This window comes from Oryzias latipes, chromosome 6 (genome assembly GCF_053564925.1).
Source record: "Oryzias latipes strain Hd-rR chromosome 6, Olatipes_Hd-rR_3.1".
Classification (NCBI taxonomy): domain Eukaryota; kingdom Metazoa; phylum Chordata; class Actinopteri; order Beloniformes; family Adrianichthyidae; genus Oryzias; species Oryzias latipes.
In genome coordinates this window covers 20,178,158-20,202,500 of record NC_136242.1, presented here as the reverse complement: position 1 = coordinate 20,202,500, position 24,343 = coordinate 20,178,158, and the positions used below count along the sequence as shown (strand labels likewise).

At 41.8% G+C, this 24,343-nt stretch overlaps 1 protein-coding gene across 3 annotated transcripts in view; it reads left to right on the top strand.

The window, feature by feature from the left end:
• The window catches only part of roraa (RAR-related orphan receptor A, paralog a), a 192,824-nt gene extending 169,953 nt beyond the window's left edge, over positions 1–22,871 (top strand). For all 3 annotated transcript variants that reach the window (XM_004069638.5, XM_078948724.1, XM_011476114.4), the window contains 9 exons: positions 12,204–12,289; positions 13,701–13,842; positions 15,735–16,130; positions 16,728–16,849; positions 16,928–17,060; positions 18,434–18,541; positions 19,399–19,509; positions 19,659–19,771; positions 20,771–22,871. In XM_004069638.5, the coding sequence (XP_004069686.1) occupies positions 12,204–12,289; positions 13,701–13,842; positions 15,735–16,130; positions 16,728–16,849; positions 16,928–17,060; positions 18,434–18,541; positions 19,399–19,509; positions 19,659–19,771; positions 20,771–20,935 (1,376 nt within the window). In that variant the 3' untranslated portion in view covers positions 20,936–22,871. The remainder of the gene's footprint in view (positions 1–12,203; positions 12,290–13,700; positions 13,843–15,734; positions 16,131–16,727; positions 16,850–16,927; positions 17,061–18,433; positions 18,542–19,398; positions 19,510–19,658; positions 19,772–20,770) is intronic.
• Positions 22,872–24,343: the final 1,472 nt, after the last annotated feature.

Genomic DNA, 24,343 nt, shown 5'->3' with positions numbered 1-24,343 from the left:
ACCCCATGTGCTGCTGATTCCTCTGACTGATGAGAGCAGACCTGGGCAGCATGGCCTTCTGCTTTCATACGGCCCTAAATTAAACATGTCCGAGTCAACGCAGACGCTTGCTCTGCCGCGGGAAATGCTATTTCATCTCCTAATGAATGTGCCTGAGGGGGTCCCACAGGGGGGCTCCACTTCACCCCTCATTAGGCAGAGGCCTGCCTTTGCCTTCATGTTGGAGAGCAACCTCCTGGAGAGGGGGCCTCCCTCTTCAGCTGGACATCCCACGCTCTCCTGCCCCTGGACCGGCAGACTGCGCTGCGCTTCCCTGCTCCCCGTTCTCCCCCAGCCCTCCATGTCTCCAGAGCTCGCACCTCATCTCAGAGCAGCTCATCACAAAGCCGCAGAGCTGGTTAGACAGAAATGAGAGGGTGGTCCGTGATCCTAATGTCATTTTAATGGCCCTTTTTCGGTCGGGCGTGGTTGTGATTTATTTCTCCGCACACTCCTCTAATGTCCCTCCTAAAAGTAAACCTTTTTCACAATAATTCAATTTTAGTTTCCAAACTGACAAAATAATGAGAAACTGCAAGAAGGTAGACCTTCCTGGCAAATATCTGTTATTATGTTCTCAAACAAACATTGATTAGGCTAGACGAAACATTCTGTGTGCTGTCCTTGATTATCAGAAGAACAGCCAAGGACTTTTTTTTGTTAACTTTCAGTCACTGTGAAAGTTGTACCAGCATCTTGTCTCCACAGAACAAGGTGCAAGCTATTCCCAGCTGTGGAGGCGGTGTAGTAAGAGGTCGCCGGTTGTCAGCTGACACAAAGTGCGTTTCTGTTGGAGCTGAGCAGGCCAAAGAGCTTATTGTTATTCTGGGGCTTTTGGGGTGGGTTTATGCAATCACTAATCTTGGCATTTGTTTATTTGCCAGGGATTAAATCACCACAACGTGTTCGGTGACAGTCAGAGGAGCTCATTCCCCCCCCAAAAAAAAAAAGGTAACAGGGAGCGTGCACAAGGAGGGGAAAGCATGCTTTGTGCATGGCTGCCTAATCCCTGCCATGTTAAACAAAACCAGGCCAGTGTTTGCAGGACTGTGAAAACAGCGATGCAGGGGAATGTGCTCGCATGCTGTAAGCAGTCCATGAACTCTGCGTGGCAGTGGATACTCCATGTGCACCAAGGAATGCCTTAACACTGTCTGATGCAGCTGTAGCATGGTGGTGCAGTTTCTCAGTATCTTTGAAAGCAGTTCACCGTAGAAGTCTTCCCTAAACATTTTTACTCGGGTTATTGCTTCAACTCTAAAGATGGAATCAGAAAACGTGTTTAAAAAAGTTGTCAAGGCTTTCAGGAACTTCCAAACATGTGACAGAAACCTGATCTCATGGCATGAAATCTATAAGCTTGACCTTTACTTTTACACACTGTCCTGTATAAAAGTGCAACTTAGAGCTCAGATCAACAGCATGTTAACATTTGAAGCACCTGTTGACCTTCCTGTATTGTCATTCACTTCCAACTCTTCCCTTTTTCTGCATTCATAGGAAGCTTTTTATTGATATTTACATTATAAAAAAGTCTTATCAGTAACCTTAAAACAAATAAAGGAACAGTTGTGGCTCAATTGCATTAAAAATATGTTGGTGTTTCTACATTTATGTACAAGTCATTATATTGTTATAGCATCTAAGTAAAAATGGTAACAATAAAGCACTGATTTCATCTTAGTAGTCATTTTATTGTTAAAAAAAATAATTTTTTTGAGTATCAGATAGAGCTTCTGACTCATTTTGGAGGTGAATTTACACAGTTGAATAAAATAATTTCCAATTTTGTGCGATTTAAAGGGGAAAAAACAATTAAAGGCAAAGGTTTTCTCTTGAAAGTGGTTTAAACAATTTGGCAGAGTTTTATAATTCATTTTCTTGTTGCGTTGTGTTTTCTGTTATTTCCCATGTCCTTTAGATTTAAATATTAAATGTGGATGTAATTTCAGTGTTGTCATTATTTACTTTTATGTGTTATACATATTCCAGAAAATCAAAAAGTTAAACTTTTTAGACTTTTTTGGGTGTAAAAAAAAAAGCAGTGCAGTAGAACAGTAACTTTAAGAAAGCACCACCTCTCTGACCCTATGATACCGTCGATCTGTAGAAAGGCTGGGTGCGTCTAGTTTCAGCTCTATCAAGCTCTGGATCTTTGAGCAGTGGGGTTCAGTATCCCAGCTGATATAACAAGGCTCATTTGTCTCAATCACGCGTCCCTGGAAGTATCGGCTAGCCATTGATGTCATTCGTCTTCCCTGTCCTTGCCTGCTCTTTTTCAGCTGATAAAAACCCAAGACCTTCGAGCTGAAAGTTTTCTGTAGAGCTCATCAGTCCTCCTGTTAAAAGCAAAAAGAGAAGAAAAAAAACAAACAGCTAAACTGTTGAATAGTTCTGAATATTTAATAAAGGGTAAACTTCTGAAATGTTCTATATTTATGACGAAGCATTCCTGGAATAACAAATTAATGTAAAAAAAAGGATAAATAGATTAATTGGAATCAAATGTAAAATTGATTTTTAAGGGAGATTTGAACGATAAATCAACTGAACTGTGTTCATTTAAAAATTGAATTGAAAAGCCTTTGAGTCGAAAATTAATTATTGAGTTGCAACTGTTTTTATAAGGGACTAAAAAAAAAATATATATATATATATATATATATTTTTTTTTTTTTTTTTTTTGGTTTCTTATGTGATTTGTGTATCACACACAAATCAACAACACGCAACTAAAAATAAATCTTTTTTTAAATTGCTAATAAGCACTTAACAATGAAAAGTTGGCACATGAGCCTGGTGTAATGTAATAAAATAATATTAAATGTATTCAATTAAGCACAACACATCTGTTTGACACCTTCAACATAAGCAACTGCAAACATATCAAGTGGTGATCAAACTTTACATTTTCCCCTCAATATATATATATATATATATATATATATATATATATATATATATATATATATACATATATATATATATATATATATATATATATATATATATATATATATATACATATATATATATATATATATATATATATATATATACATATATATATATATATAAACATATATATATGTATTCTTTTAAGACCTAAATAACAACAAAGTGAATGTTTTGTAAATATAGCCATTTATTCAGAATCTAGCAAAAGTAACAGATGGTTTTGAACTCAAATTTAGCAAAAAAAAAAAATTCTTTTTTTTTACATTTTAGCCTTATGATTTCTCCGTATTTAATTATCAGCAGTTATTCCATCTTTTTGCTCCTTTCCACTGATGTGGGCTCTGTTGGAAACACTGACTCGTGCCGTAAGCCCCTTGTGCTGCGCTTCTTCCTTCGATGGAGTGAATCAAGATCATGATTACTATCTGGCTCACGCAGCCAGTCAGCGCTGCCTGGAAACATGTTTTTCTAAGAAGACCACAGAGGGACAATTACTGTCAGCTGAACTGTTCAGCCTGCTCTGCATGTGTGTTCTGGCTGCGCGCCTCTGACCCACTGACCCTGAGCAGCAGCATGGGACCAGACCTTTTTCTGCTCTCACTCCCACTTCCAATTCTCTCGTCATTATTCACCACAAGTGACCAATTCTGCACTTTGCCAGTTTTGGATGTAAACACACTTTGTTTAGTTACTCTGTGTGCCATGAAACCATGCAAGAAGTTGTTTGGCCCTGAATTTTAAGTTTGCTCTGTGATACAGAAGAAATATCCTCACAGAAATGCATGCTAATATAGCAATTAAAGAAGGTAGGAAGTACTACAGTGTGGCAGTATCAAATTCCCTGGTGCAATGGAACGAGGCTCTTTGTTGTTATGTAAAGGTTTCTGCGTGTAATTGCAGTGGATGTTTTGAAGGATTCATTATTTATATATTCCTGTGTTTTTCTGAAGGAGCCTGCAAGGCTGCCATCCCTGCAGGGAGCAGCGGTGCTTAGAGGTGCTCCACTAAGCGACTGTACGCGGCCGAGAGTTTAACCGCTGCCCGCGCGGTTAAAATGGTCATGCAGCAGGTTCACGGGTGCCGCGTGAGCCTCGGCTAACTCTTAGGATTCAACAGCTGCTTCTGCACAAGTCAACCAGTCGGCCCTTAGTGATTTCAGCCTCAGTGATTTTTGAGTTTGGAGGTGCCAACCTGCACACAAAGCGGGCAATACACAATCAACACTGAGGCAGTGTCAGTAACTTCTATTTTCAGGCATTTTTATTGCCGAATGGGAACCGTTCGACTGAATGAACGGGATTTCTCCTATGTCCATCCCCCTGGACTCTGACAGCTGGGCACAACTTCCCTTTTTTTACAGCAGATAAAAATGAGGATAGGTGGAGGTGGGTGGGGAAGTGGAAGGGGTCCATAGAGAGAAATGGAAGAGCAATGGTAGAAGAGAATTTGGAGCTCAAGTGGGGCAGACAAGGGAGGGGAGAGGAGGCGCACACACATGCTACCCTTCATGGTGCTCGTCTGCTCAGTAAACCCGGGCTTTTGTTGTTTCCCCATGAGTGCACCGAAGCAGACTCCCAGTCAGGAAGCTCGTCAATCTTTGCCACAACAACACATAAATTAGTGCCCAAATTACTGCTACACCAGTGGAGAAAGAAATGAAGAGAGATGTCTTGCGCAGCATTTTGGGAATACACCGCTCCCTCTCCTGCTTTGCCTTGTAGAGGGTGTCAGAATGTACTTCAATACAACAGTCAAGTAAATACAGGGAGAGACATGAGGAGAAGAAGCACTGCTGTGTTGTACAGACATCTGGAGCTGGGCAGTGTTGAAATATTAATAGGCCTCACACACAAACAAACACAGAGATGTACACATGAGTTCATCTAAAAAGCAGCCCAGGGCAAGAGTCCAGACCTGAGTTTCAAGTCACTGCTCTGCTGCGAAGGAACACAGAGAAGGGCTTTAAAAGCCCACTTTGTGGAAGACAAATATCTCTTCAACTGTACTCCTGCTCCAGTGAAGCAGGTTAACTGCATAGTGAGCTAAATGATAGGAGGGAAATTAGCTAAACTCTGCACAGAGAAAACGTGTCTTTTGTTTCCTGTCTTCACCTTTAAGACTCACTCCAATGAAAATTGTGTTTTTAACATGTTCTTAGCTTTTTTTGAGGATGGAGGACATATATAGAGAAAATTTGGCTTAAAATTACTAAACATTTATTTCTTTATTCAAATCGTGAATCAGGAGCAGATGAAAAAATGCCATTCGATAAAACTTCTAGCAGTGACGTGTAGGTGCTACAATCAGCGGGCCACAAGCTCCCTGCATCCACTTTGTTTTCCTTGTCTGAGCTGGAGTCTGGCTCAAAACTGTATGGCTTGATAGCTCCGATATTGCTACTTACTTTTGTTGCACCAGTAGTGTTAGGTTGACATTGTAAGGATATGTGGTACATAAGCGAGCGGGAGAAAGTGTGAACAGAATAGATGATGGGAAGTGGGGTCTGGCTTACTGTGCACCATAGGTTCTACCCACAACTCTGAGGCTAATTTCTAATTACTACTGCAGCTCTGCAGAAACTATGTCCTAGAAAATGACACTGGTTGTCTAATTTTGGCTAAAAACAGCGAAATCATAACTAAAAGTGGCAATACTTACAATAGATCAAAAGATATTCAGAGTGGGACTTTAAACCTTCAATTTAGTCTAGGTTTTCCTGTTGAAGGCACTGATCCACACTTGCAGGAACCTCCTCTGTGTCATCAGCATCAATTCTGTGCTAAAAACTTCAAAAAGGGTTTCATACCCAAACATACATTTGTAGAGCTCACACTGTTTCCCTGTCATGACTGTCCTCTGCTGCTGACATCCATATAACCTCTTTTTTCCCCCTAGCTGCATAAATGGGAATAAAAAAAAAAAAGTATTGTGCTGCTTGACTTCATATGACAGGAGAGACCTGGCACATGAAGAGAGACAGACTTCTGATTCGTCTTGTTAGGCTGTCGCCTCTCTACAGCAAGATCTGTCTGTTCTGGGTGTCTGTGTGGAGAAGAACAGCTGATTCCCTTTTGCCAAAACACTTCATGCGGAAAAATGTATAGACGCATGCAATTCAAGAGAAACATGACTGCGTTATTGCTGAACACGTCAATGGTGCTTGTGGGTTGACCATACAGTAGATATGTGAGTTTCTTTAAGAAAGAGATAATTGTTACAACATTCAAGCACATATTTGATCATTTGCAGAAATATCTTCATACAATAAAAATATTTTTAAAAAAAGGCATATTAAGATGGTTTCTCCAGTAGGGGAAGAATTGTTAATCTGCTGCTAATGCTGCGCTCTGTCCACCTTACGTAATCTCAAACATGAGCCCAGTGACTTGCGTCATTCTGTCACTGACAGCTGCCTGTGCAGCATGCTTTACACCACACACACGTACGTGCAAAAACACACACATTTGCTTAGGCAACGCTGAGATTTTTTTATTGTTTTTTCTTTAATGATGATAAATGTATGATTGCTAGAAGAAACATCTCTGGGTACACAGCAGGAAAGAAGCCTAAAGTTCAGACTGGGTGTGTGTACTGGGGCTCATAACAAGTCTGTTGGAAACTGATTTAATGGCCCAATCGAGTAATGGGTTAAGCTCTCCGCATCATGATTGTGGCCTGGGCATTGGTCTGTAATGTTGGGGATAATCCTAATCCGTCAATGTTATGTCAGTATTCCAAGGGTTCAGTGGGAACAGGCAGGAGATTTTGACTGGAGATTTTCCATGTTTGCCAAAGCCTGCAGGATTTTCGCTTTATTTTATTTCCTGCTTGTTTTCTTGCAATACATGAAATAAGAGGAGTTCTCTAAATAGAAGACAGATTCTAAAAATATGTGCTGCAGAGAATCAGCTCTTGACTGCAAGCCTGCAAGCGTGCGAGTGGCAGATGGTAATGGGTTTTCACAATTGATTGATGGGTTCCTGCTCTTTGATAGTACTTTACTGTTCTGGTGGTGGGTTGATGTTAGGGCTTTGGAGAAGACAGTGAAGGGCAATAGGTGAACATGCAGTGGCCTCACTGCTCTAGTGTACATGTGCACTGATACGTCATCCCCTCTAAGGGCCGGCTGCTGTTGTGAATCAGTGTCCTTGAGCTGCTCAGCCACAGACAGACAAAGAACAAGCTTTATCATTATGCTTCACCGTCTCCTCTCAGTGCTCTGCTCGTTATCTGAGATACAAACGCTGCGCTGAAACGTTGCAAACAGGAAATCTGTCTGGAGCTACTGTCCCACTCTCGTCGTTCGGTGTGTGCTGCACTGGGATTCAAGCGTAATCTTGGCATCCCAGCAGGTGTCTTTGAAGTGGCCCGGCCTGAGAGGAGAGGCAGGCTGCTGGGATGGGCTGAAGCATGGCTGCCCGTATAACCGCGCCTGGCTTTGATGTCGTAAACAGAGCAGGCAGGGCCGGCTGGCATGAAGGCTCTCAGGCAGGGAGGAAGGCAGGCACGCTCAATGGGATCAGTGGGACTGCAGCGGTCAAGCTCAAGCGAGCCAACAGCTGTCTATTGCCCACCAAGAGGCAGTTAACACCACAGCGTGTGTCAATAGATATTGACTGCCAGATTGGGAGTGCCTTCAAGTGGAGGTCTTTTTGTTTGATGGAGTCCCCTGTGTGAATTCAGTTTAAATCATCCTCAGTGTCTGAAGAGCAGCTTGAGGGCCAACAACCAGTCACTCAAAGGCCACACAAATATTGCTTGATGCATCAATGACTTAACTGTATTACTGAACGGTGATCTGCCATTGCTCAGCATTTCCTTAGTAGAATTTCATCTCTTCTTCTTGTAGAAGTTCCTGAAAATGTAAGCCTGCATTGGTTGATCCAGAGTCAAACCCTTTTTACTCTCAAATGCACTGAGCATCCAGGGCTGGAGTGAAAGTGTTGGCTGGTGAGAGCTTCCTCCTGCCGAATAGGCTGTTGCAAAGTACTCTTGTGTGAATGCATGCACTGCCCAGTCTGGCACTCCTGTGTTTTTACTCCCACTGCTTTCACCTGATGTGGCACAGCCTCTGTCGGTCCAGAATGAGCGCCCAGCCAGCTTCTCGTCTTCAGGAGAGATGAAGGCATCTCACAGCTATGCTGTGGGGGTGGGGGGTTGCTAGCAGCAGCAGTCGAGGCCTGGAGCTTTCCGAGGTTGGAGCTCATAGTCAAAAGCCTGTGGGTTGGACAGTGTGGGTGGAAAGCTTGGCTTAACTTGGAATGACAGCTATGGTTGCAGCCCTGCACTGCCACCCAATGGCCGGGACCCGCCACTGCAGCGTGGTTCACCAGAACTACAGCTAGTCATAATTACAGCACGCTTCAGTTGTTGTGAGTGCATGTCAGAACAAATTATGTAAGTAATGAGGCTGAAAATGCTAAAGGAGTTGAAACACACTGCACTGCTAATGCTCATGCAGGGAAAACACAAAAACAAACAATAAAGTGCACTCATACAGAGATAGACCTAAATGAAATAACAAGCAACGAGTCACAGTAAGGAATAGATTAATTATAAATTAACCCTCTCAGTTAGGTTATCAAAGCCCGCCTCCTGCATGGATTTCCCTCTAATCCCGGCCGATGAGGTGCAGTGGCCTCCATTGTGTGCGAGAACCACAAATCGCAGGAGGTGCTGTCTGCTGGAGTATTAATTGTTCATGTCCCACCACCCCCTTTTGTTCATTTTACTAAAATCTAGGATAATTCCAAGTAAACACGGCTTCTCTTGTTGACTCCAGCAGTGCGAGGAGAACAGACTGGGATCCCTGAATGAACAGTGTGGCTCCTGGGTTGTGGGATTAGAGGCTCTGCATTTTCAGGCTCTCCCGGGCATGCCTCAGGGACAAGGACATTAACCACGTGACACATTTCAGACTCCCAGCCAGCTGATTAAAACGGGCCGGGATCTCTACATTGAACCCTGACAAAAGTACTTTTGATGTGATCAAACTAGAATAAAGTGTTTTTTGTCAAGGTGTGCAGAGGATATTTGGAGCCTTTTATCCTTAGCAAAGATCTGAGGCATTGTAATCGACAGTTAGGCCTGGTTAGAGGGTAGAAGCTGATGTAACACACTGACAATGTGCCACCACTTTTTACGAGTTTTTATCACTTTAAATTTAGATGAATTGTTACACTAGACTTTCTTTTTTTTAATTGGTGCTGAATTTTATTGCAGCAGCACATCTGTGCCGATTGGTTTAAAAGAGGCTTAGTTTGGGGGAAATTAAACCTAAATAAACATTGCATCATGAGAAACTACCCTAGAGGGATCTTTCCTCGATTTAGATCACAAGTCGACATTTTGGTAGTTCATTGCTGGAATGGCGAGACGAGGATGTTAGCGATGTGGAGGAGGGCTTTTGAGATAAAGATCTGGAGGATGGGGGGTGGAGAACCAGCGGCTGCAGTGACAAAGCTGAAAGCACTGGCAAGAGTTGGGAGGTTTCTGGTGTGTGTGGCTTTGGTCTGGTGGTGTTGAGTCACCCTGTGGTCTGCTCCTAAAGAGAAGGCTGGCTGAGGATGAAGTCCTCTGGATTGCAGGTCTTTCAACACCACAGCCAACCCATAAGTAAACTCGAAAAGAGGCAGTCAAAAATAAGAAAACAACACTCAATTTAAGAGAAAAATCACTAGAAAGTAATACAATCACAGTGGTGGACAAAATTGTTGGTACCCCTCAGTTAAAGAAAGAAAGTCCACATTGCTCACTGAAATGACTTGAAGCGTTCAAAAGTAAAAATAAATTAAAATTTATAGAAAATTAAATAATCACAATCAGTCATTACTTTTGAGTTGTTGATTAACAGAATTATTAAAAAAAAAAAAAAAAACACTAATGAAATAGGGCTGGACAAAAATGATGGTACCCATAAGTTAATATTTTGTTGCACAACCTTATGAGGCAAACACTGCCATGAAACGGTTTCTGTATTTGTCAATGAGCCTTCTGCACCTGTTGACAGGTATTTTGGCCCACTCCTCATGAGCAAACTGCTCCAATTGTCTCAGGTTTGACGGGTGTCTTCTCCAAATGGCATGTTTCAGCTCCTTCCACAGATGTTCAATGGGATTCACATCTGGGCTCATAGAAGGCCACTTCAGAATAGTCCAACCCTTTTCTCTTAGCCCTTCTTGGGTGTTTTTGGCTGTGTGTTTTGGATCGTTGTCCTGATGGAAGACCCATGACCTGAGACTGAGACCAAGCTTTCTGACACTAGGCAGTGCTTTTCTACCCAGAATGCCTTGATAATCTTGAGATTTCATTTTACCTTGCACAACTTTAAGACACCCTGTGCCAGATGCAGCAAAGCAGCCCCAAAACAGAACTGAGCCTCTTCCATGTTTCACAGTAGGGACAGTGTTCTTTTCGTTGCATGCTTCATTTTTGAGTCTACGAACATAGAGCTGATGTGCCTTACTCCAGTTTTGTTTCATCTGTCCAAAGGAAATTTTCCAAGAAGCTTTGTGGCTTGTCAACATGTATTTTTGCAAATTCCGGTCTGGCTTTTTTATGATTTCCATTCAACAGTGGTGTCCACCTTGGTCGTCTCCCATGAAGTCCACTCTGGCTCAAACAACGATGAATGTTGCGATCTGACACTGATGTACCTTGATCTAGGAGTTCTCCTTTAATGTCTTTGGAGGTTGTTCTGGGCTCTTTGGATACAGTTCCAACTATCCGTCTCCTCAATTTGTCATCAATTTTCCTCTTCCGGCCACGTCCAGGGAAGTTGGCTACTGTCCCGTGGGTCTTAAACTTCTGAATAATATGTGCCACTGTTGTCACAGGAACTTCAAACTGCTTAGAGATGGTTTTATAGCCTTTACCTTTACCATGTTTGTCTATAATTTTGCTTCCAATGTCCTGGGACAATTCTCTCCTTTGCTTTCTGTTGTCTATGTTCAGTGTGGTACACACCTTTTCACCAAACAGCAACATGACTATTTGTCTCCCTTTAAATAGGCAGACTGACTGATTATGGGTTTGAAAACAGCTGTGATGTCAATTAAAGGACATACCAGAGTTCATCATGACCCCCTGGACAATTAGTTCTCAGTCTTTTATGGAGGTACCATCATTTTTGTCCAGCCCTATTTCAGTAGTTTTTTTTTTTTTAAATAATTCTGTTAATCAACAACTCAAAAGTAATGGCTGATTTTGATTATTTAATTTTCTCTCATTTTTAATTTATTGTTACTTTTGAACGTTTCAAGTCATTTCAGTGAGCATTGTGGACTTTCTTTCTTTAACTGAGGGATACCAACAATTTTGTCCACCACTGTATTTGTCCATGGATCAAGTCATTTTTATTTAAGAAATCCTATAGTAAAATATTAAAATCTAGGAGCAAAGAGTTCGTAGTTGACCTTTGAAATAACATCCTTAATATGTAACAAAAAAATCACACGTTTTTTGAGTCTTGAATTAAGTTTATCTATTGTAAAGATTGTGGAGCAAAAAGATTGTGACTCATTTGTACAATAATTTCCTTATTTTTGTATCCTTACTCTTAACGAGACAAAGAAAAGGTGATTTTTTTTTAAAATAATTTTGATAAAAGCTTTGACAACCTGGTAAAATGTTTTGAATGTCTAAAAATATTTGCAAGTAAATGTATTTTCATTAGAACTTAAAGGTGAGCATTCCTTCCATCCAACGGCGGGTTACTATTCTCAGTGGCTGCATTGCATTTGCTCATGGGGTTTCTGTGGTTTTGAAATTTAAGAGACTATGAAGTCAAATTATGCAGCAGGGAGCTGACTTCCTTGTGGCTAAATGAGCCATTGTCATTGAGCAAGGTTTATGGGAGTGCCGCTGTAGGATGTTAAAGTTTGTGGGTAGCTCGGTTTTTATCTTAAACAAGTTGTGCTCCGGGTACAAATTGGCACCATATTTACTTTGGCTGTTTGTGAGGACGTTTTAATGGGATCCTTCACTTCACACGGTTTCAAACACACATGCGCACGCAGCTCTGAAAATTCAGCTAAAGCTCTGTGGAAGTGAGGATTCAAAAGGCACAGGAAGAGATTTTTTTAGAACCGCAGTGCTCTTTCATGTATCAACGCAGATCCATGGTGAGTGTGTTGTACAGTGACTTGTGACAGCAAAATGTTGATATTTCTTATTTATTTCCTTCCTCTCCTTTTTCTTCCTCGCAGCTCAAATCGAAATAATTCCCTGCAAGATCTGTGGAGACAAATCATCAGGCATCCATTACGGCGTGATAACATGCGAGGGCTGTAAGGTAAGCATCAAGAGACTGAGCGCGTTAGTGTGATGGGAGGTTGTGCGCACGAGAGACAGAAGAGCTGAAATCGGAAAGACGGAAGGGAGGAGGGGGGGAGGAAACTGAGGAGGTGAAGAAAGTTGCTTGCTAGGAAAGAAAAAAAAAGATCAGAAAAGGCTGCTGAAGTTTTACACTGATTTGGAGGGGGACTGTGAAGTGTAAACACATAGAGTATGGATCATTAAAGTGGTCAAGCACCACTGAAGACATCACAGAAAGCCACAATTAGTAGGACAAAGTCATTGCTCTGCCTTGGTCTGCCTTTTCTCTCCCAGGGACATGTCTTTTTTGTTGTTTTTTTTTCCTTTTTTTGCTTCTGCTGCAGCCGGCTTTTCTTGAAATAAAATGATCAAAAGCGGAGTGCTTTGAATTATAGCAGATTGTTGGCTGTTTGCTACAGTGTGTTGCTTCGATTGAAGCCACCTTTTGTACTGTTTCAAAAACGCCAGACACTCACAGTGATGGGAATTTTGTGCTCGGAGTGTATTCTTGTCCCTGTGCTTGTCACCAGGCGCATCATTAGCATTCCTCTGCAAGTGTGTACCTTTTCTGTTTCCTCCTGTGCATGCTCGTGTGTGAGGGACAGAGAGACGTTCTTTGCAGCTGCTCCTCAATCGCACGCCGCCACTAAAAAGGGGGCGAAACACTACAGAACCAAGTGCTGCAATGTATCTTTAATGATTGTTAATTAGTCCAAGCAGAGAGGCCTTTAATGATATGTGCAAGTACAAAAGTTTGGGCCATAAATCATGGCATTATTAAAGAGTCCTGCTTGTCACTGGCAGTTTTGCTCTGCTTCCATAATGGCTTCCATTATAAAGCAACTTGGCAGCTGTCAGCTGTTTTCTTGTAATTAAACAGCCAATGAGCAGCTAATTAAGACATATGTGTATGGAGCAGTAGAGTGGGGCATGTTAATGATGTGCTGGAATCAATTCATTAAGTCAAAGGATGAGGAATCCAGTCGGTGTGCATTCACAATCTTTTAGCACTGCGCAAGCCGGAGCTGCATTAATCAACCCTAATAACTCTGGTGCTGCGAAAAAAAAAGAAATCCCGTCCACTGTTATCGTGCCTGCACCGAACACACCGCCTTTATGCTGAACGCGCTTGTGAAATGCAGCGCTCTTTAAATGCCACATGCTCCAACGATATTGCAGCCGAGGAAATACCACAGCTGTAAACTCCGTATATATCAGATTAGGCGGCAGTAAAAAGAGGAATCCAATAAATCACCATCCATCTGCCCAGCTGTTTAACATGATGAAGACATGAATTGATCCTGTGGTGTCAGAACACCTGCAGGTATTCTCCCAGCAACTCAAGGTGTTTCCATGCCCCCAACCCTCCACCTTTTTCCCCTGTGCAGGGCTTCTTCAGGAGGAGTCAGCAGAGCAATGCAGCCTACTCGTGCCCCCGCCAGAAGAACTGCTTGATCGACCGCACGAGCCGCAACCGCTGCCAGCACTGCAGGCTGCAGAAGTGTCTGGCAGTGGGAATGTCACGAGACGGTAAGCACTTCATGGGAGAAGACAAACAGGTGGAGGGATGCAAGGAAGGGGCTTGTGGGAGATGAAAGAAGAGGCCTTCTGATCTATGCATTCCAAGGTTTTTAACCCCTTGATGCCTATTGATGCAATTATGCATCAATCTGCTCCATACTTTCATTAATTTAGGATCTATTTAAAGCAAAAAACCTACAGATTTTTTAACAGTTGGAAATAAATTTAGGTGTCAAGAGATTAATACTTATTTGTACATTTCTGCATGTCTTAAAGTTATGTTTACAGGGGCTGCTGGGCAGTTAAAATACAGTTTGACCATTTCTTTTTCTCTTACAAAGTTTCTTTTAACTACATTTTATATCAAAAGGCCAAGAGATCTAATTTCAGAGAAATAAAACTATCCAAACATGTCGTTCTGGGTTAATTTGCTGCCAGTGAATTCTTAACTAGGCCCACATATTAGCAGGTTGTTAGAGGGAATTGTTACTGCTGCTGCAGAGGCCATAATGGGAGCACACAGGTGGGAATGTGTCAGCGCTCCGACTTTGCCCGACTAGACCGGACTAAATCTGGGGGAAGCAGCGTGGAGCTGTGCTGTTTTTTCTGTAAATCCCACACAGGAGTGGCACAGGCAGGAAGCGAAAACCAAAATATACATTAACACAGTGTGGCACATCTTCATGCTCCCATTCATGCATATTCATGAATGTGAGTGGCTGTGCACGCGCACACATTCCAGCACGCGGTCAGGACAGAGGAAGGTGACTCTTACCTTCACAGAACATACTGAAGCCCATCTGCCCACACTGTTCTCTGTGTCGCTTCACTCACTCTCCACGCAGAGAACATGCCCTGCTACCACCTGATTTACTGCCAGCTACCCCCCCCCCACCCAAAAAAAAAGCACCAACCCTAGTCTCAGCACCGCTATTTAATCTGGAAACCTTGAAACTGGAGGCAGCGACTTCTCATGCCTCAGTGTTGAAGTAGGAGATAAGCTTCCTGTTACTTCCCACGTTTCTCTTTAGTCTCATTTGTGTAATAATTCCTCATCCATCCTGAAATGTGAAGACTTTCTTTAGCTGTCAGTGAAATTCAAGAACATTTCCCTCTTTGATATTGTGTTTTACATCAGTTCAAATAGTGTGACATTTGATTCCAGGGTCACGTGTTAACTACTGAAAGGTTATAGTATAGTTCATTTACAGTATGGAAATCAGTTTAAAATCATGTTTTCTTTAATATATTGCTGAGGCTGCATAATAATGGCTGCCAGAATGAACTTGATGATGAATGTGCTTAAATGAAGGTGGTGTTAAACATTCGCAGTCCAATAGTTCAATCCAGATGTCTGGGATTTTTTAAAACAGGTGCAAGTTTTGAATGATTTACAAAAATGATTTTCGTCATTCAAAAGCACAAAACTTTAAACTCGGCAATCGTACAAAAGTTTTGAAATTTGGTCCCAAGGAAAACAACATAAGAAAAACTTTTTTCTTTTCTTGTGTAGTACCATAAATATTTTTTTCTCTCTTTGTGAATGACTAAGCCTTCAAGAAATATGAATGCAGAATTATAAAATGTTATAATCATACGAAAAAAGTAAATATCTGTGCTTTTTTGTTTACTTTGAATAATTTTAAATTAGGTGAACTATAAAAAGCATTGTAAAAAATTGTCATCAATTATTTTACCTAATTTGATCGCACTTTTACCTAATTTTTTGCCAGAATTATATTGTCATAGTAAACAACATTTTTAGGCAAACTAATATAATTTTAATGGCTTCTATTTGCACCCAACTGTGTAAAATCAGAGAAAAGTTTAAAATTTGAGTTTCTAAATGAGTGTATGAATGATTTTAGGACTCTAACTTAGTTTTGTCTTTTCTAAACCAGCGGTCAAATTTGGTCGCATGTCAAAGAAGCAGCGCGACAGCCTGTATGCCGAGGTCCAGAAGCACCGGCTGCAGCAGCAGCAGCGCGACCACCAACAGCAGCCCGGAGAGGCGGAGCCGCTCACACCAAGCTACGGCCTCTCAGCCAACGGCCTCACAGAGCTCCACGATGACCTGAGCGGCTACATGGACGGCCACACCCCCGACGGCAGCAAGCCCGACTCAGCGGTCAGCAGCTTCTACCTGGACATCCAACCGTCTCCCGACCAGTCAGGCCTGGACATTAACGGCATCAAGCCGGAGCCCATTTGTGATTTTGCCCCTGGCTCTGGCTTCTTTCCTTACTGCTCCTTCACCAACGGCGAGACCTCCCCGACTGTGTCTATGGCTGAACTCGGTAAGGAACGGGAGAAGAAGTGAAAGCAGGAGGACAGACGGCAAAAAGGAGGGTGGGGGGAGAATAACTCAACCATGGGGCAAACGACACAAAGGTTGCTTAAAATAGCAGGAGGTTAGAGACTCATCTCCAACACTCATTAAAAGAGCCTCTTTTTTGTAATTAGTTTCCATTAATTAGGGCCAATCAGGATCCAGCAGGGCAGGCGTCTGGGGAAATCATTTTTTTAGGCTCCCCTGTGCCGAGGAACTCCTTTTAACAGATGTGTTTTCAAAACCATTTAAATTCTTACACTCAAAATTTCTCTCTGAGAAAACGTGACCTTTGTTTCAATGAGTAACGTGGCGCCCCTCCCCCTCGCCATGCATTTGTGTCATAACTGGATTGGCTTTGCCTCAACCTTAAGCTATGAGCTTCCTGCAGGCAGTGAAAGAAAATGTCAACAAGCCTTCTCTCAGTCAGAAAAAGCCCACGCGCATCCGACTTCTCCTCCTTCATGAAGGCTCAGTAGAGAAATCTTCTCTTCCCGTAGCCTTTTTTTTTCATCACTTTCACATATTCTACTGTTGATCTTTTGTTGTGACGATTGTTTTTCAGAGCACCTGGCCCAGAACATCTCAAAGTCGCACATGGAGACATGTCAGTACCTGAGAGAGGAGCTGCAGCAAATGACCTGGCAGGCTTTTCTGCAAGAGGAAGTGGAGAGCTACCAGAGCAAGGTGACTTGACCACAGTGGCGCTCACTAAAGCCATTGTTTTAAAGCAGATTATTCATCCTCTGCCCTATCTGTTCTTAGCCGCGGGAAGTCATGTGGCAGCTGTGTGCTATCAAAATAACAGAGGCCATTCAGTACGTGGTGGAGTTTGCCAAGCGCATCGATGGCTTCATGGAGCTGTGTCAGAACGATCAGATAGTGCTGCTGAAAGCAGGTATGACAGCCTGTCAACACGGCCCGCTGCCGTCAGACTCACCCGCCACCACCACCCCTCTCTGGTATTGTCACAAGGGTGTAGCTGACCTGACTGCACAAATCTCTCTTCTTTACATGCGCAGACAGTGTCACAGACGGAGGACCCCGCCCCGCCTGTTTCCCCTCTCTGTCTCTCTGTGTTTTCCCCTGTTCATTATAAACAAGGCAGAGGGGGACACAGCATTAGAAGAGCGCTCCTGACTCTTCATGTAGTGTTGGCTGCCATTTTTCAAAGATGGCTGCTACCTTCACATCCAGACCCTTTTCTTTTTTAAACCAAGAAATAAACTTTTGATCAGAAATAGAATATCTCCCTTATTCCAGGGGGGATTCCAAGAGAGCCACAATTGGTGTGGTGAAAAGTTGTGAGAGCCAACCAGTCAGCATACATTCTTTGAACTATTTTAACATTAAATGCAAATGAACTTTATAATGAAAATTCTATAGCAATGGAAAAATTTTTGTTTTTTCACATTAAACAGAAATACATCTAAATGCATTCTTCCTAAAATTACTGTTAAATTTCATATTCGAAGACGAGAAATAAAATAAAATGAAGAAATATTTTCATCAACATTAGATCTGGGTTTATATGAAATGTAACATATCACTCGCTATTAAATGCTCACTGTCAATGTCCAAATTTAAATCATTTGAACAAGAAAAAACTGGTTATCTTATTCCAAAGTTGTTTTGTATTTCACTAAAAAAGACTCCAAATTCCTCCAATTGTCCTGGCAGCTCTTACTGTTAACTTTTCTTTTGTATTTTCACTCGACATTTTAAAAGTGAACAAGAAAGTATCTAAGAAGGGTCCAGGAATTGTTGCCACAGATTTACAACACTTTATATTTCAACCAATCCCAGTCAAGAAATTGCAAACAGATTTTAGAAAATGACAGAAGTGGAAATTTGAATGCGAGCCACATTTGGCCCACGGGCCAGACTTTGGACATGCTTGTCTTAGGGTCAGGATTTTTTTCAGTTTGGCACTTATAAGCCCCTCATCCACTCACAGTGTTACGACATTTAGTCCAAAATAAATGCCCATCCTACAAATAAAGATTGTGTAGATAAGCAGCATCCCTGCTGAGTGAAGTTCTGTTTTTTTCCGTTTTGTCTCTACACAAGAGTAGCCTTCTATCCACCATATTTTCATCTGCGGAAGCAATATTTCTTCTCCTTTTTGACAGCAGGCATCTTTATTTCAGTGCTTGTTTTACGCATAATATAGAAGATTAGCCCAACCATGTGTTTTTGCACCTTTAACTGATTTGAGATGGGAGAATAAAGAAAAGAAACAAAACTGATTGTTCCTGTCTGTCTCCACAGGCTCTCTGGAAGTTGTGTTTGTCAGAATGTGCCGTGCCTTTGACTCTCAAAACAACACAGTCTATTTCGATGGAAAGTATGCCGGACCTGATGTGTTCAAGTCATTAGGTAAGCGAGCTGTGCGCGAGTGTTGGTGTGCTGGCGCGCTTTACTCCTTTTCTTTTTGTAACAGCCAAAATTAGAGTTGTTGTGCACATTGCTGAAGGCAGAGCGCACATCCCCTCCTCACCTGGCATTTCTGTCTCTTCAGCAGTTATTTATGGTAGAACAGAGACATTAGTTAGGCTCCGCTGCATATGGCTTCTGTAACTGTGAAACAAATAAAACCAGATGGAACATCATTGGGGAGAGTGCGATCAAAACTATCGCTGTTAGTCTGACATAAAGCATCTCAAGCAAAAAGCAACTCGCAATCACATCTGAATGAGGGAAAAAAAGGAAGGTTTTCCAACATTTTGCCAATTTCATACCAAACAAAAATGTGAAATATTCCACACAGTGGCTGAAAAAGACAAAATGCAAATGTGTGTTCTTTGGCGTGTTCTGTTTGTGTATATGAGCGTATGCGTCCCAGTGTCCTGTGAGGGGTGTGCAAGGAGTCCGTGGCGAAGGGAGGGGGAGGGGTGGGTGATGACGGGCTTTCTGAGTCGCGGTGGCACCCGCCTGTCTCTCTCTTTCTGTCTCCCGTAATTGATTTAACTAAAAGCCTCAATAGTGACCTCATTTTGGCTTGCGTAACACCACCGAACTGCCAAAAGTGACTCGTCTGGGAGGCAAAACTCAGTAAAAGCATTGCCTCTTCTGCTTAAGACGCTCCCATGTGCTGTCAGCATGCCGCTCTTTTTCATCTCTTCCCCTTCGTCTCCCCTCCCTGTGCGCCTCTCTCCCAATAAAGATCAAGAGTGAGTGTTTTTCTTTGCTCTTGCTCATCCGACGCCCCTTCTCTCTGTCCTTTGCTGTGGCAGGCTGTGACGACTTGATCAGCTCCGTCTTCGAGTTTGGGAAAAACTTGTGTTCTATGCACCTGTCTGAGGATGAGATCGCCCTGTTCTCTGCCTTTGTGTTGATGTCTGCTGGTAGGTGTCAGTCACACACACATACACTCCATACAACAATTCCATACTGCTGCCCTTCATGCATATCCCAACTAAAACCTCATACCACTGGTTCGGAAATTAGTGTCAGTTTCATTGGAATGATAGTTGTGACGATGTCCCCCCTCCAGACCGGTCCTGGCTCCAGGAAAAAGTGAAGGTGGAAAAACTCCAGCAGAAGATTCAGCTGGCCCTCCAGCATGTTTTGCAGAAGAACCACAGAGAGGATGGTATACTTACAAAGGTGAAATGCATTCAACACTTATGTATTATCCCTGAAACTGCATGTCTGCTAAGTTGAAGTAACTCTCACAGTGACACTGTTTTGGATCTTCATCTAAAAGCCAAAAAACACCTTCACTGCAAAAACTGAAATTTAAAGACCCACTCCAATGAAAATTGTCTTTCTGGTGTTTTTTACCTGTTCTTGTGGCATTTTTCTGATGATGGAAAACATATATAAAGAAAATTAAGCTTAAAATTGGATTTCTGAATATGTCTATATTCAAATAGTTGTGAATTAGGAGCAGATGTAAGTGTGCCGTTGTAAAAAGCTTGTAGGTGTGACGTAGTACCTACAACCGCAGTCCACAAGCTCCCAGCTCCACCCCATTCTGATGCATCCACTTGCAGATGACTAGATCCACAAACGTCTTGATTTTGTTTCCTAAACTGAGCTGTCATCCAGCTCAAAACTGCACGGCTGGATAGCTCCACTACTGCTCGTCAGTTTTCTTGCACTAGTAATATTTGGTTGGGATCGTAAGGGGCTGTAACCTAGGAGGAGCATATGTAAACAAAGGGATGATGGGAAATGACTACCGGTACTGGCGCTCTGCAGAAACTATGTCCTAGAAAACAAGTTTTTTTTGGCTAGAAAAAGCATAATCATAATTAATAGACCACTAATAACTATTTTACAATAGCTCAAAAGGTGATCAGAGTGGGACTTTGAGAAACTAAAAAGTTGTTTCAGGAAAATTGGCCTACTCTTATCAAGAAAGCGGGACTTTCACAAAGTCACAGGAAAAATGGCAATTTATCAATTGCATCGGCTCTTTAATAAAAAAAATAAAAAGCGTCAGATTTTCCTTGTGCCTCAGCAGTTGTCTCAATATTTACAAGTCTGTTTTACCCCTGTGTGGGACAAAAAACACTGTAGGGAGGACTGTTTTTCACTGCCATTGCTCCATGTCCTCGCCTCCCCGAGAATCTAAACAACCTGTCTCCTCTCTCTCCACAGTTGATATGCAAAGTGTCGACACTGCGAGCGCTGTGCAGTAGGCATACAGAGAAGCTCACAGCTTTCAAAGCAATATACCCAGACATTGTGCGTGCCCACTTCCCCCCCTTATACAAGGAGCTGTTTGGATCAGACTTTGAGCAGTCCATGCCCGTTGACGGGTAGCAGCCCTGCCGGGTGCCAGCGTGCCCATCGTAGGGGAATGTGGCGGAGGAATCTGAGACACTTTACTGGTGCCCTGCACAAACCGGAGTGGACACATGGCACGCTGTTCAACTTGTTCTTTTACATCTGAAGAGGCATGGGGGGTGCGTTGGGGGGTTGATTGTCAAGGTTTACTTTATTAAATTAAGTTGTCTTTGGAATGGCATGCAGGACCCGACACCCCACGGGACACGATAAGGAGATAGGAAGATCTGTTCGGCTGAACTTGACTCTCTTCTGCGCTTTTTAAATCTCACACTTCATTTAGTCTGAAAATTCACCGCCAGAGAAGTGACCTGCGCACATGTAGAGTTAAGAGGATCTTTTTAGACCACATCAGTATTCTTCTCCAGGTTGCACTCCGCTCGCCGCTTTAGGGTTTTCACCATCAGAATCACGTTCTCGTACAGATAAATAACTGACAAAGGCGCACATTTCGGTCAAGTTCAGCCACTCCTGTCTTTGTGTTCTGTCGCATCTTTTTTGGATGCAGTGCTTGGAACGAAAACCCACAGCGACTTTCAGGGAGGTTTCCTCTGGCATGGTGACGCAATCGGGGCCTCTCTACGGACAATCGTTTAAAAAGAAGTAAAAGAGAAAAGAAATCTAGAATTCTGGTAATTCTAATGAAAACACAAGAATTTTAGTTGTCAAGGATTTCATCCACCATTGTTGCATAGTGAAATCATGTAAGGCCATCTGCTATTAATCTCTCTTTGGACAGGTGCCCCCTGAGAAGCACCAACACAACAAAAAGGGTCCATTCCACCTGTTTTATAATGTACTACAGGGTATATGGTCATAAGTACTTACTATACAGAAAAAAAATGTTTATAGAATCTATTTTAAATAACATGTATGATATTAGTAGTTAGACCATTCTTAATTGTTGAATTGATAAGGCACTTTTATTTACACCTTTCTTTAATTTAAGACTTGTATATTTACCTAGTGATGTGTTGCATGTGCACAAGAAATACAAGTTGAAACACGGTCACAGGGGTTAGTCCCGGGAGCTGCAGATGATTAGGATCTGGAAGTGTTCGGGAATTCTGTTAGGACGGCTGGGTGGTGATCAAAGAGGCACGGATGAGAAGGCAAGCTTAAGACACTCGCTAGTTTCTTTTTGTTTGGTTTCCTTGGATCTTTTTTGTTGAAAACACTGTGCTAACTTCCAAAAAACATAAATATGATTCTCCCTCTGATGATAAAATAATACTATACCTTTAATTAGTGTAAAGTAAAAAAAAAAATTACCTAAATTTGACAAAAAACATTTTTTATCGTAGCCTATATGTTTGATGCATATTGACTTTTGCTGTATTTAATTTATAAATTGTTCCCTTTTGCTCAAATTTGGGGAAATCGTTTTTAAATGATCAAACTATTAAATTACAACAAAAATCTATGCGGTCAGACTGAAATAATAAAAAATAAAAACACTCACTATGATCCAACTCTGCCCCCTAGTGGAGGACAGACGTTCTTTTATTTCAAGCACATTTGATTGTTTTTGTTTCTTTCTTCCTTTGTTTTCTAAGAGTGACTTTCAGCTTTCTCGCCCAGCCGTGCCTTTAACAGGACACAGACGAAACAGCGAAGGGAGAGTGAATATTCAAAGCCTTGTCTGGTTGTAAAAGCTTCTATTTTTGTAACTTGTTTTGGTTAACAAACTCATGAAAGAGAGATTGAGGGAGAGAAGAAGATGTCAGGTAGCACTTACCTATATCCCTGCAATAATTAGACTCGCTGTTGTTTGTATGATTAGGGGAGAAACCTAAAAACGGTAGGACAAGTGCTATTTTCAGAACACTTTGTTGTTGTGCTTCTGTTTCGTTGAGTGTGTCTTTCTCGTCAGTGTGGTAGTAAAGTGGTTGGAAAAAAAAAAGGAAAAAAATAATGGATGTGCCAAACTGTAGTCGTTGCTTCAAGCTTTTCCAGTCTACTCGTCTATGGCGTAGAATGGATTCCTTAGACATTCCAGCAATTCCGGTAGCAGCTTCTTGAAATATCTGTAAGAAAAAGAGCAAAAAGAAAAAAACTTCCCTATAGAAACCCAATGAGCATGTTAACACATATGTCACCAACTGTAACATAGAGTCCAATATATGTGCGTTTTTTTAATTGTTATTATTTTGTGTTTGCACACGATCATTCCTCTGCCGTGCAATTTGTGCAAGGTGTTCACGCCTTGTGCTATCACCCCTCAGGGAAAAGGCTTTTCTTTTACTTTTTTGTTCTTTCTGGTAGTTTTTTTTTTTTCTTTTGTTCCTTTTTTTCAGGGATGTTCAATGTAAAGTGACTAAATCACCAAGTTGTTAAGTATTACATTTTTATTCTCCCTTTTTGGTCGACTGATCAAATTTAAGAAACAAAAAAAGTCATTTGTCTAAACAAGAAACCCTTTCACGTTTTACTAACTGGAGTTTTTTCAGCACATGTTCCTGTCACATTGAAACAATCTGCTTTGGTTTCCAATGGTGTCATCAGGGTCTTTACAAACGATTACCCTCTTTCTTTGAGAAAAAAACCAAATATTCTTATGCAATACTTAATCTGTTATGTTTGGGTTTTAGTAAATATGCTGTACAAGAGTAATAATCTCTCCTTTGATCCAATGCTATTTGGATGTGCACAAGCCCTCTATGACTAGTTAACCTCAGTCTCAGAGTAAAAAAACAAACCCAGTCTGGAACACTGCTAGACAATCCAGGTTGAAGGGGCCCAGTTAGCCCTAAGAGCAGCAAACTGAGGAGGAGCTGTGCTCAGGGAGGTAACGGGTGGGCCGACGCAGCTCTCTTTCCTCCGGATCTGCAGAGGCATTTGATTGGCTCTGCTGTGAATTCATGGGATCTTTAAAATCTCTTGAAAGGCAACTCAGTGGGAGAGAGGAGCTTGGCTGAACCTTTTTTTTTTAGGTCTTCTTTTTTTGGCACATTGAACATGCAGTTCCTGTTCAGGAAATGAAGAAGAGAAGGGGATTTGGCTGCTTTCCTGTCCAAAAAAAATGAATAAAAAAGTGGTTTGTCTTCTTAAAAAGAATGAGTATTTTTGTTTTCCTAATCTTTTGTAGCATGTGTTATTATTCACATTAACAGTTTTTTTGTCAGATACTATCAGCTGAGGTCTGCCATGAATAAGAGCTCTTGTGTCAGTGTAGAACAAGCAATATGCCTTGTGTTATAATTACGGGTCTCCACAATGCAGTCATCTGCCTTTTTTTGAATTAACATCCACCTTAAAATGTTTACTTTGAGTTGATGTAACGAGTTCAAGCCCCATTGCTTTCTGTTCCGTCGTGGTTGCATATTTTTTCTTGTGTTGATCATTTGACCTCACACAGGCCTAAAAAGTGATGTCCTTCTGTAT